The 12,574-nt window shown below is 60.2% G+C and overlaps 1 protein-coding gene across 4 annotated transcripts in view; it reads left to right on the plus strand.

Moving 5' to 3' along the window:
* NTRK3 (neurotrophic receptor tyrosine kinase 3) overlaps window positions 1-12,574 on the plus strand; it is a 111,879-nt gene that overhangs the window by 40,761 nt on the left and 58,544 nt on the right. For all 4 annotated transcript variants that reach the window (XM_055142492.1, XM_004617593.2, XM_004617594.3 and 1 more), the window contains 5 exons: window positions 105-246; window positions 2,195-2,491; window positions 3,836-3,859; window positions 4,674-4,735; window positions 5,316-5,418. In XM_055142492.1, coding sequence (XP_054998467.1) covers window positions 105-246; window positions 2,195-2,491; window positions 3,836-3,859; window positions 4,674-4,735; window positions 5,316-5,418 — 628 coding nt within the window. The remainder of the gene's footprint in view (window positions 1-104; window positions 247-2,194; window positions 2,492-3,835; window positions 3,860-4,673; window positions 4,736-5,315; window positions 5,419-12,574) is intronic.

Below are 12,574 nucleotides of genomic sequence, written 5' to 3' on the forward strand. Positions count from 1 at the left end.
GGGCGGCCCGGGAAAGGTGCGAGGGGGGAGGGGGGACGCCTTCCCGGGTCCTGTCTTTGGCGGGGGGGACCCCATGGCATCGATGCCTGTGTGGGTCTTCCTAGACCAATCTGAATTGGACCAACGTCCATGCCATCAACCTGACGCTGGTGAATGTGACCAGTGAGGACAACGGCTTCACGCTGACCTGCATTGCGGAAAACGTGGTGGGCATGAGCAACGCCAGCGTGGCTCTCACTGTGCACTGTGAGTGGACGCTGTTGAACGACCTTTTAAAAAAATTTTTAAATTCTTTTTATTTTTTATTAGTGAATCACTGTGAGGTACAGTTACAGACTTATAAACTTCCATGCTTGCATTTCAGTCATATAATGGTCAAGTATCCATCCCTCCACCAGTGCCCATTTTCCACCACCAATGGTCCCAGCATCCCTCCCACCATCCCCACCCCGTTCCCTCTTCCCCCACCTTGCCTCTGTATCAGGGCATTCCCTTTTGCTCTCTCTCTCCTTTGGGGTGTGTGGTTTGCAACAGAGATATTAAGTGGCCATCATATTTGGTCTATAGTCTGCTTTCAGGGTGCGTCTCCCACCCCGAGCGGATCCTCCTAGCACCATTTACTTGGTGATCCCTTCTCTAACTGAACTGCCTTTTCCCTCAGTATGTGAGGCCAGCTTCTAAGCTGTGGAGTAACCCTCCCAGTACTTATCTTTAATAATCTTGGGTGTTAGTCTCCCATTCTGATACTTTATATTCCACAAATGAGTGCAATTTTTCTATGTTGGTTCCTCTCTTTCTGACTCTCTTCACATGATACTTTCCATGTTGATCCATCTATATGCAAATTTCATGACTTCATCTTTTCTAACAGCTACATAGTATTCCATTGTGTAGATATACCAGAGTTTCTTTAACCAGTCATCTGTTCTCGTGCACTCAGGTTTTTTCCAGATTCTGGCTATTGTAAACAGTGCTGCAATGAATATACAAGTGTAGATGTCATTTCTACTATACTTTTTTTCCATCTCCGGGATATATTCCCAGAAGTGGTATTGCTGGGTCAAATGGGAGCTCAATTTCTTATCTTTTGAGAATTGTCCATATTGTTTTTCAAAACAGCTGAATCAGTCGGCATTCCCACCAGCAGTGAAGGAGAGTCCCTTTCTCTCCACATCCACATCAACACAGGTTGTTTTTGTTCTTTTGGATGTGTGCCAGTCTCTGTGGTGTGAAGTGATATCTCATTGTTTTGATCTGCATCTCCCTGATGATTAGTGATGAAGAGCATTTTCTCATGTGCCTTTTGGCCATTCCTATTTCTTCTTTGAGAAAGTTTCTGTTCATTTCCTTGCTCCATTTTCTGATGGGGTTGGATGTTTTCTTCTTGTAGAGTTCAACCAGTGCCTTGTATATCCTTGATATCAATCCCTTATCAGATGGGTATTGGATGAATATCCTTTCCCATTCTGTTGTCTTTGAATTCTGTTCACTGTGTCTTTTGAGGTGCAGAAGCTTCTCAGTTTGAGGTAGTTCCATCTGTTTATCTCTGTTTCCACTTGGTTGGCCCGTGGAGTGTGGTGCCTTTTGCCGCACACCCTGTCCCCCTCTCCTGTCCTGCCTACCCCACTCATCCTGTCTCACCCCCGCCCCTCTCTCCTTGCCCCAGCCATGCCCCACCCCTCGCCCTAAGCCTCCCTTCCCTCTTCCTTTGCTTGCCCTGACCTGCAGCCCCGCCTACCCGAAGCCACGCCCCTCTTTTATCCTTTGCTCCCCCTTTCCATAAGCCCCGCCTCTCCTAATCCCTTGCTCCGCCCCTCGCCCAAAGCCCTATCGCTCCTGCTGCTCCTCTTGTTCCTTGCTCCTCCCCTGCCCTAAGCCATTCCCTCCCTCATCCCTTGCTCCACTCCTCCCTGGAAGCTCTGCCCTTCACTGGGCCCCTCACCAGAAGCCCTGCCCAGCCCCTCCCCTGCCAGTCCCTAGACCCAAGTCTGAAGCCCCGCCCCACCCTGAAGCCCCACCTTACCCCTTGCCCTAGATCCGGGCCCTGCCCCCTCTTGCCCTCCAGGGTGCTCTAGGTGGTCGGTGCAGGGCTACTTTTCTGGAACCCTGGGTATAGGGTGGATGCGGGCACCGCCGGGGTGGGTGAGGCCCCAGGGCGGCCCCTCTGAGGCCCCCCTCACCCCCGTGCCCGCAGATCCGCCGCGCGTGCTGAGCCTGGAGGAGCCCGAGCTGCGCCTGGAGCACTGCATCGAGTTCGTGGTGCGCGGGAACCCGCCGCCCACGCTGCACTGGCTGCACAACGGGCAGCCGCTGCGCGAGTCCAAGATCATCCACGTGGACTTCTACCAGGAGGGCGAGCTGTCCGAGGGCTGCCTGCTCTTCGACAAGCCCACGCACTACAACAACGGCAACTACACACTCATCGCCAGGAACGCGCTGGGCACGGCCCGCCAGACCATCAGCGGCCACTTCCTCAGGGAGCCTTTCCCAGGTGAGCCCGAAGGCAGGAGGATGGACACGTGCACAGGCTCGGGAGTGGCCATCAGGTGTAGCCACCAGGGCCTCCAGCCCAGGGCTCAGGGTTCCCCCCACCTTCAGCCCCTCCGCTCTGGGGCCTCAGAGCAAGGCCACACCAGCGTGGCACTCACTGTGCGCTGTCAGTGGACGCTGGGGGATGGGCCCCACTACCTGCGGGTAGTGGAGGTGGAGGAGACTGAGGGACTCCGCCAGCCATGCTCTGTCCACAGGGCAGTGTTAGCATTGGCACCCACCCATGCTGGCTTTATTTCATTTATTTATTTGTTTTTGTGTTTTGGGTCACACCCTGCAGTGCTCAGGGGTCACTCCTGGCTCTGCACTCAGGGATCACTCCTGGGGGCCTCTATGGAACACCAGGGATCGAACCCATCTCGGCCCATGCAAGGCAAAATGCTCAACCCACTGTGCTATCACTCTGCCCCTGGTTTATGTTTATTATTTTATTTTTTTGGCTGGAGAGATAGCACAGTGGTAGGGCATTTGCCCTGCACGTGGCCGACCGCGTTCGATTCCTCCACCTCTCTCGGAGAACCCGGCAGGCTACTGATAGTATCTCGCCTGCACGGCAGAGCCTGGCAAGCTACCCGTGGTGTATTTTGATATGCCAAATGCAGTAACAACAAGTCTCACAATGGAGACGTTACTGGTGCCCGCTCGAGCAAATCGATGAGCAATGGGATGACAGTGACAGTAACAGTGATTTATTATTTTATTTTATTGTTTTGTTTTTATTTTATTTAGTATTTATTATTTTATCAATTATTAATTATTTTATTTTATTTATTTTTTGCTTGGTCTTTGGGCCTCACCCAGCAATACTCAGGTGTTACTCCTGGTTCTGCACTTGGGGCTCACTCCTGGTTCGGCTCGGGGGACCATATGGAGTGTCGCCAGAGATGCAACCTGGGAAGGGTGCATATAGCCCTTACCCATGTTGCTCTTTCCAGCCCCCTGTTTCTGTTTCTTACTGAGTGGGATGGTTTGATTGAGGCATGAACAGAGTTGCCATTTGTTCATTGTTGCCATTTATTTTTTATGTTCTGGGGGGGGATATTAATTCTAAGGGATTTTCTGGGATGTGGGCACCCATAGGGGGAAGAAACAAAAAAAACAAAACACGGGCGTGGCTGCACTCCGAGTTGGCTGTCCAGTTCCCCTCAGAACCAGCCTCTCTCTCCTGGCGCTTCATGTCCTGGCGGAAGGCGAGGCCAGCCGAGGTCAGGGCTGATACATTCGTGTCTGTTCTGGTTTCTGTTACTGTCTGCAATCACCTCTTCGCCTTTTGTTTTTCTTGCAGAGAGCACAGAAAACTTCGTCTCTTGTAAGTCTGTCTTACCTTTGGTTCAAAAGGGATTTATTCTCGACACCCCCAGCACCCCGCATGCACCCCCCTCCCCTCCGCTGCCCCTCCAGCCACTGAGTGACCGGGAAAGAGGCCTGGAGGGGAGAAATAGTCTGGGTGCGGCCGTGGGAGGTTCCAGGTTCAGCCTCTCCCAGGAACTTTCCCAAGGCCTGACCATCCCGGGTCCCCCGGGGGCACGTGGGTCTCTGATGCCCACTCACTGCAGCTCCCTGGGGGAGGCCTCGGAGCCAGGCATGTTGGCAGGACCTGCCTCTGCCTGCGCCCCGCCCCCTTCCCAGGGTCTGGTGCCCTGCTTGCTGCCCGCTGGGCCCCGTGCCAGGTAGAGATGCCCCTTTGCATTTTGACTCGGCTGCAAACAGTGGCTGGGATGGCTCCCTTTGCCCCGGGTCACAGCCTGTCCTGGCCAAGGGGGTGACTCCAGTGTGTGGGGAGCACCTGATGTCCTCCTGGGTCCTGCTGGGATGCCAGGAGGCAGACGGGCCAAGGTGTCCGAGAGCAGTTTAGGGGACATGGCCTGTTTGTGGGGTCACAGAGCAGATGTCCCTCTCTCCCCTTTGCATTCTAAAGCTCAGGGCTGACGCAGACCCAGGACCCCAGGGTGGGACAGTGGGTGGGAGGGACTGCCACGGGCCCCGGGGCCATCAGGCAGGCAGGCTTCAGGGACACACACCCCAACAGCGCGGAAGGGGGGCGGGTGGGGGTGGTCCGAGCCCAGGGCGGGGTAAAGCCAGCCTGCCGGGCCGCGCTCAGCACTCCCCTGTCTGTGTTCCAGTCTACGAGGTGAGCCCGACGCCCGTCACGGTGACCCTGAAGCCCGAGGAGGACACGTTTGGGGTGAGTCTCTTCCTTCGGTGCCAGGCAGGGGCGGGGCTGCCCCTCTCAGCTACTGCCCGGACGAGCATCCTCTGGGGGTGACCCGCCCTAGAGGGCCTGACCAGACCTGGGGTCCGCACACCTGCACACCATCCTGGGCGCCCCAGCCTCTGCCTCGCCCCCGGCTCTCTCAGGTTTCTCTGGGGAGAGGAGGGGCAGTCCCACCTGGGGGAGGTCCAGGGAAGTGGCTTCAGGGTGAAGATGCAGGATTCTCTGGGCGGAAGAGCGGGGGTGCTCAGGCAGGAGAGACTGGACCGGGATGCTGGAACAGAACAAACTCTTTACTGGGGATCTCCCAAACGGTAGAGTGAACACAAAGCATTTGGGGGGGCACATGCAAGGCCCCCCAAGTTCCCTCTCGAACCCCTGGACATGGTTTTGTCCTGTCCATGCGGGTAACTTCCTTTAGAATGATCTCAGGGGCCTCTCCGGGCGCCTGGCAGAGCCCCTCTGCGGTACGAGGCCCCAGGACTGGCCCCCCCTTCTGCCGCCAGGCCCGTGGGGGTGGGCGCAGGGCTCAGCAGGGTTCTCATGTCCCCAGGTGTCCATCGCCGTCGGTCTGGCCGCCTTCGCCTGTGTCCTGCTCGTGGTCCTCTTCATCATGATCAACAAGTATGGCCGGAGGTCCAAGTTTGGAATGAAGGGTAAGGCGGGGCCCGCCGAGGCGAGGGGCTGCTCGGGGGATGGCGCCGGAGCTGGGGCTCCTTTTTAGCACCCCAGGTTCCCCTGGGGGGCACGGAGGTGGTTCAGGGGGTCTCACATGCCTGCATTGTTGCTCTCATGGATTCCGGATCAGGGCAGCATCCACGTGGATGGCCCCTACACCAGGAGGCTGGGGACGGAGAGCGGATGGGGTCCGTGCAGGGGTGGGTGCAGGGCCCCGTTGGAGGCTTTGCTTCTCCTGGCACCAGCTGCCGCCAGCCTCGGTCCCCAGCACTCGGGCACCAAGAGCATCGGGCAAGTCTGACCAACCTCTGCCTGTGCCCGCTGTCTCCGACACCCCAGGAGGGGCTGCTGGGATCAGGGCTCCCCTGCTGGGGACTCCTCAGGGCGACTGCTCACCGCCCCACAGGAGCGGCCAAGGGTGGGGGGCTCAGGGGTGCCCCACGACCCAGGCAGCTGTCCGGGCCCAGCTCGACTCTGATTTGGGTCTGCAGAGGCGTCTTTGGTGTGAGGGGACCGTGAAGGACAGGGCGTTTGTGCAGATATGTGGGTGTCCCCACGTGGCAGGGGGGCGGGGTGGTGTCAGAACAGATCCCGAAGTTCCCGTGCTCTTGGCACCATCGCCCCAGGGTCTGTATCTGCTGGAGTGGAACAGCGAGAGTGGAGGATGCGGGATCCGCTTCCCAGAGCTCGCCCCGTCCCTCCCCCTCCCCTCCACCCCCTTTCCATTTCCCCTCCCCATCCCCCTTCCCTTCCCTCTCTCTTCCCCCCTTTCCTTCCTTCCCTTCCCTCCCTATCCATCTCCTCTCCCCCCCACCCCCCGCCTTCCCCTTCCTCTCCTCTGTCCTCCCCTCCCCTTCCTTTCCCTCTACTCCTTTACCCTCCCCTCCCATTTTCCTCCTCTCCCTTCTCTTCCCCTCTTTTGGTTTTTGGGCCACACCTGACAGTGCTCAGGGCTCACTCCTGGCAGTGCTCAGAGAGCCCTCTGTCCTCTGCAGTGCTGGGGGTGGAACCCGGTTGGCCGTGCAGGACGTGTGCCCTCCCGTAGCACCATCACTCGTGCCCCCTGCATCTCTTTCTGCTCCCAGGAAAGCTCCACCAGCCCCGGCCTGGCTGGCCGGATTGCATGGCCTTGTGTCCCCATGGACCGCCAGAGGCCCGCCCGGGCTGTTCCGAGGGCTGAGTGTGGCCTGGCCGGGGCCCGTGCCCACCTGAGTGATGGGGCTCAGTCCACGTAGCCAGCCCAAGTGGGGGCACTGGTGTCTGCAGGTGTGAGTTCCTGCTCTGTGGGGCCCCTGTGAGGAGGGGCTTTATCTCTGGTGTCCCCGCCCTGTCCAGGTCGACCTGGCCACCTGATGCTGGGGTCCACCAGGTGGCCAAGGAGAGCAGATTCCTCCGCTCATCTGGCCCGGGATGGTGTGTGCCTGTGTGGGTGTCCGGGCAGTGCCAAGTGTCCGCTCACCCGAGCTCCCCTTGGGCCGTCCCAGCTGCTCACCCACCTGCCTGGCACCTGGCCCCTGGTCGGGCGCTTGGAGGGAGGGGTCCGGCTGGAGCTGAGGGAGGGTGGAGGGCCTGGTTTGGACCCAGGTTGGGGTCAGCCCTGCGTCCCTCGGGTCTCTGTGATGGTCCGCATGCCCCAGCTAGGCTTTACGTGAAGACCCAGGTGTCGAGCAGAGGACAGACCCTCTCCCCTGCCTCTCCCCTGCCTTTCTGCGAGGTCCCTGCCTTGCAAGCGAAGGACTTTCTCTGACGGCCAGGTGTGAGCTGTGCAGGGTGTCTGGTCAGTGGGAGTCAGGGTGGGGGAGGGGAGGCCCTTCCATCAGGCCCACCCCATGCCCGAGCTGGGGCCATGTTCCCATGAGCCTCCTTTCTTCCTTTCCACCTGGCGGTGCTCGGGGGACAGTGCACGGGCACGCACACACATGTGCATGCACTCACATGCTCACATACACACACCCACACACCTACATACATAAACACACATGCACCCATACGCATTTGAGCGTGTGTGCATGTGTGTGCATGCATGAATGGGAGCATGTGTATATATGTGGGCCATGTGTGTGAGCTTGTGTGGATACGAGTATGTATGCACACACGTGTGCATGTGTGTATGGTGCATGTGGGCACACGTGTGTGTGTATGCGTGTGTGTATGGCTTCTGGGTTCCCTGTCTAGTCGCTGTGAATTCCTTAGGACCCTTTTGGATGGTGCATCTATACCGGGCATCCCTGGGGGCTGTGCCCTGCAGGACCACCCAGACATGGTGCATGCCATCGGTGAATGACACTGGACTGCCCTGACCAGATACCAGACGCCAGGGGCCACTGCTGTGACCCAACTCAGCACTTGCATTTTGAGAGGAAGAAATGCAGGAAAACCGGGGGTGAGCCTGGACGGAGCTGCCGAGGGTGGAAGGCGCGTTAACCCCATGCATGGTGTCCTTTTCAGAGGACAGAGACACTGGCCAATGGCTGGCTTTCGCCTGTAATCAGAGGTTACGTTGTTGGGCCTCTGGTCTCAAGTATCTCTTGATGTGGTGATCAGATACAGTTTCCTTCTTTTTTCTATGCAGAGAAGATACAAATCTAACCTTCATTTAGCACCTCCAGGACCTGGGTTTGTCGCTGGTGTAGACCAGAGGGGCACAGCCATCCCGAGTCCTGCTGGGGCCCCACTGGACAGTGCGAGCTGTCGGGAGCGGCCCCCAGAGCCGCCTCTCTCTAGCCTGGCCAGTGGGAGGGTCAGCAGTGGGTGGAAGAGGGCTACCAGCAGGACGGTGGCCCTGGGACTGGGGCTTTGTCATTGCACCCAAGCTGCTGCCTGGCTTCTGGGGGTCGAGGGCAGTCAGTGGAGGCGGCTGCCTGCTTGATTCCGCCTGGGGGGGTCCTTGCAGGCCACCCCCAACCCCAGACAGATGGGCTCTGTGCACCGAGTCTCGGCTAGGGCGTGGGGACTTCTGCGGGGGCTGCCTGTCTGCTGGGTGACTGTTCCAGAACACGGCGCCCCGGGTGCTTGGCAGGGCTGGCGGGTGGCGCTGGCCTGTCTGCGGGGGGGGGGGGGGCTGGGCGCCACCCACTCCTGGCTGTGCTCTGGCTCAGAGCCTGGCCCTAGAGCCGACACCCCTGGCGGGGGGTTCCGCGCACCACCCGTGCCCAGGCTCTCAGCGGCCCTGCAGGGCCTGGTGGCCACGTGCTTGGCCTGGTGTGTTCCTGGGCCCCCTCCACTTCGTGTCCTTGGGAGTTGTCACAGGTGGGAGTCACGCCCACTCGGCTCTTCTCTTTCCTCTTTTTTTTTTTTTTTTTTGGATTTTGGGCCACCGCTGGTGGTGCTCAGGGCTGACTCCCGGCTCTGTGCTCAGGGCTGACTCCTGGCTCTGTGCTCAGGATTAACTCCTCACTCTATGCTCAGGGCTGACTCCCGGCTCTGTGCTCAGAGCTGACTCCCGACTCTATGCTCAGAGCTGACTCCCAGCTCTGTGCTCAGGGATGACTCCCAGCTCTGTGCTCAGGGATGACTCCTGACTCTATGCTCAGGGCTGACTCCGGGCTCTGCTCAGGGATGACTCCTGGTGGGGCTCCGGCCACCCTATGAGATGGATCAAACTTGTGTCGGCCGTGTACAAGGCAGACCCCTTACCCTCTGTCCGGTCGCTCCATCCCCAGGACCCAGGTCTCTGCAGGAGGGAAGGGTCCCCCCTTCCCCCGAGATGCTGACGCACACCCCCACCCCTGCCATGGCCAACTCCTGGCCAGCTTCTCCTGGCCCACTGCCCTTTGGAGAGGGGTGTCCACGGGCTGGGGGGTAGGAGAGGGGCAGGCCAGCCTCTCTCCAGGGCCTGGTCCCTGCTCCAGAAGGAGCTTCCGGCCCCCTCCATGCCCAGGGCTGGCAGCACCCCACCCTTCTCCGTCCATCTAGGGCCCTCCATCCTTCCCCCCTCTTGGTCCCCAGGGCAGGGACTAAGAGGAAGATGTGCTCATGGCTCCCGTCCACACCTGCTTTCACCTCCCAGTCAAGTGGGCCGCCGTCCTCGTGCCCGGGCCAAACCCACTTCCTTCCAGGGGGGAAGGGGGCTGTGGGAAGGTCAGAATCCTGAGACCGCTGGCACCATGTCCCTGCTCCGATGGATGCCCCTGCCCGGGGAGATGGCGACCCCAGCAGCGCCTTTATTCTGTCCGGAATGGGGTGGGGGCTCCCTGGGTTCCCCTTTCAGAGACGCCCACCGAGACCCAGGACAGTGACAAGCTGGCCGCTGGCAGCTCACTTCTAATCAGAGCGGGGAGAGTGGGTGATGCTGGGAGTCCCGGGCCCCAGGTGGTGCCAGGTGATGGACGGAGCTTCTGATACTTTTTTCGACGGCTGTTACCCTGTTGTTTGGTGGGCTTTTGTTTTGATTTTTATTTTCATTTTGGGCCATGTACCTGACAGTGCTTGTGACTCACTCCTCCGCACCGAGGGATCATTCTTGGGGTGCCAGGGATCGAACCCAGGTCGTCTGGGTACCAGGCAAGCGCCTCCCCGTTCTATCACTCCAGCCCATCACCCCGTTTTAAGGAGGAAAGGGCTGCTCAGGGCAGTCCAACGCCCAGTGCCAGGAGCCCTCGGGAAAACTCCGGCCCCGCCGCCATGTCCCCATCTCCGTACCCGCCACCGGGGCCTCACCATGGGCTGCATCCTGGCCGGCCGCTTGAAAGTTGGAAGCATGTGGCGGGCAGAGCACAGCGAGCCGAGCTGGCAGGCGAGTCCCTGGTGTGGCCACAGAGCAGGGAGGGCCCTGTCAGGCTGGCCAAGCCTGCAGGGCTGGTGTACACTGGGCAGATGTGGGGTTCACAGCTCCCGTGTCTAACCTGGGGCTGGCAAGAGGTGGGGAGCAGGTTCCCACGCATCCTGGGCTGCACGTACATGTGGGCCAGCACCTCCCCTCCCCTCCCTCCTTTCCCCTCCCCTCCCTCTTCTTCCCCTCCCCTCCCTCTCTTCCCTACCTTCCCCTTCCCTCCCCTCCCTCTCTTCCCTACCTTCCCCTTCCCTCCCCTCCCTCTCTTCCCTCCCTTCTCCTTCCCTCCCCTCTCCCTTCCCCCTCCCTTCTCCTTCCCTCCCCCTCCCTTCTCCTCCCCTCCCCCTCCCTTCTCCTCCCCTCCCCCTCCCTTCTCCTCCCCTCCCTCTCCCTCTCTCCTCTCCTTCCCTTCCCCTCTCCTCCCCTCTCTCCCCCTTCCTTCCCCTCCCCTTCTCTTTCCTCTTTTCCCTCCCCTCCCCCTTCCTCCTCTCCCTTCCTCCCCTCTCTCCCACACCCTCCCCCTTCCCTCCCCTCTACTCTCCCCACTGCCTTCCCCTCTCTCCCCTCCCTCTCCCCTTCACCTCTCTCCCCCTCCCTTTCCCTCCCCTCTTCTTCTCTTTCCTCTTCCCCTCCCCTCTCCTCTTCCCTCCCCTCTCCCTTCCCTCCCTTCTCTCCTCTTCCCTTCCATTTCCCTCTCCTCCTCTTCTCTTTTTTTTTTTTTTTTTTTTTTTGCTTTTTGGGTCACACCTGGCGATGCACAGGGGTTACTCCTGGCTCTGCACTCAGGAATTTCCCCTGGCGGTGCTCAGGGGACCATATGGGATGCTGGGATTCGAACCCGGGTTGGCCGCGTGCAAGGCAAACGCCCTACCCGCTGTGCTATCACTCCAGCCCCGTCCTCCTCTTCTCTTTTCCTTTCCCCTCCCCCTCCCCTCTCCCTTTCACTCCCTCTCCCTTCCCTCCTTTCTCTCCCCTTATCTTCCCCTTCCCTCCCCTCTCCCCTTAACTCTCCCCACTACCCTCCCCTTTCCCCCTCTCTTCCCCTCCTCTCTCCCCCTCCTCTCACCTCTCTCTTTTCCCTTCTCCCTCCCCCTCCCCACTCCCCTCCCCTCTCTTCCACTTTCCTCTCCCTCCCTTCCTTTCTCCCTCCCTGTAAATTCTGCCTTGGTTCTGGGCAGGGAGTGTGAGGGAGCTAGTGGTGGCGGGGGTCGGGTGGCTGCTCACTTGTGCCCGCTGAGGTGCATGAAAGCAGGGCATGAGGGGCTGCGGGCAGAGCGGTGGGGTCTGTGGCCCTGCTCAGGGCAGGGAGAGGGACCAGGCAACAATGTCCATCGGGGCAGGAGGGGATCCCTTCCTCGAACTCCTCTGCGGCACTCCAGGGCCCGTGGGGTCAGCTGTGCTCTTGCTGGTCTGTCCGAGTGCCCGTGTTTAGGTCTTTGGCGCAGGGCTGTAGTGGCATCGCTCCACTGAGCTGTCCCGTCCTCACTCCCCTCTCAGGCATCCAGCTCACCTCCTGCGTCTCCGACAATCTCCCTGGGCTGCGTTTCTGGCCCAGGCCTGTCGGCGTAGCTGAGATGCACCTTCCAGACTCTCGGCTGCTGAGTCATCCTGTCCATGGCGGGATGGACTTGGGACGGGCTGTGTGTCGGCCGCAGACGCTTCTCCACGGGGTGCTGTGGGCTGAGAGGGCCCGTGGGGTCCCGCCATTCCCATACTCGGGACAGCCCCCGTGTCGCCCGGGCTCACTGCCAGGGCCAGGTGGCCTCGGCGTGGGTGGCCGAGGACGGGAGGCTGGCAGGCTCACTGTCCCCACGCCTGTGCCAGGCCGGCCGGCAGTAGCTGGGTACCCAGTGCACGAGGCCGGAATCCATCCACTGCCCCAAGGAGCTGGTGGGCAGCTGCGGGCTGTGCCCCGCCCCAGGCCCAGCCCTGCCAGGCCCAGCCACAGCCTGGGCTGCCCACTGGGCACTGCCCGTTCCACGGCCTGGCTGTGGTTTGGGAAAAGTACCACTGTGGGGGTCGTGCCCACCCCCAGAGCTGGGTGCCACTGCTTGGAAGTCCCTCCCCACCCTGTCCTCTGCCGTCCTTGCTGGCGAGGCCAGAGCTGTCCCTGTGCTGCTGCGTGTCCAGTGCCGTGTGGCCTATTCCCAGGTGGTCACTGTCCCTGCATTGTCCACTCCTCGTGGGCCTCTGTCAGTGCTGCTGGCGTGCTCTGTGCTTCCTGAGGCCTGCTGGATTCTTGTCCACCTTGCTGACAGTTCCCGGCCGACCAGGGGCCTGTGCTGCAGCTCTACCCCACCTGGGTGCGGCGCTTTCTCTGGGGTCTGGAAAGTTCTAGAACATTCTCAGAGGCGTGGAGCTCA

This window comes from Sorex araneus, chromosome 6 (genome assembly GCF_027595985.1).
Source record: "Sorex araneus isolate mSorAra2 chromosome 6, mSorAra2.pri, whole genome shotgun sequence".
Classification (NCBI taxonomy): Eukaryota; Metazoa; Chordata; class Mammalia; order Eulipotyphla; family Soricidae; genus Sorex; species Sorex araneus.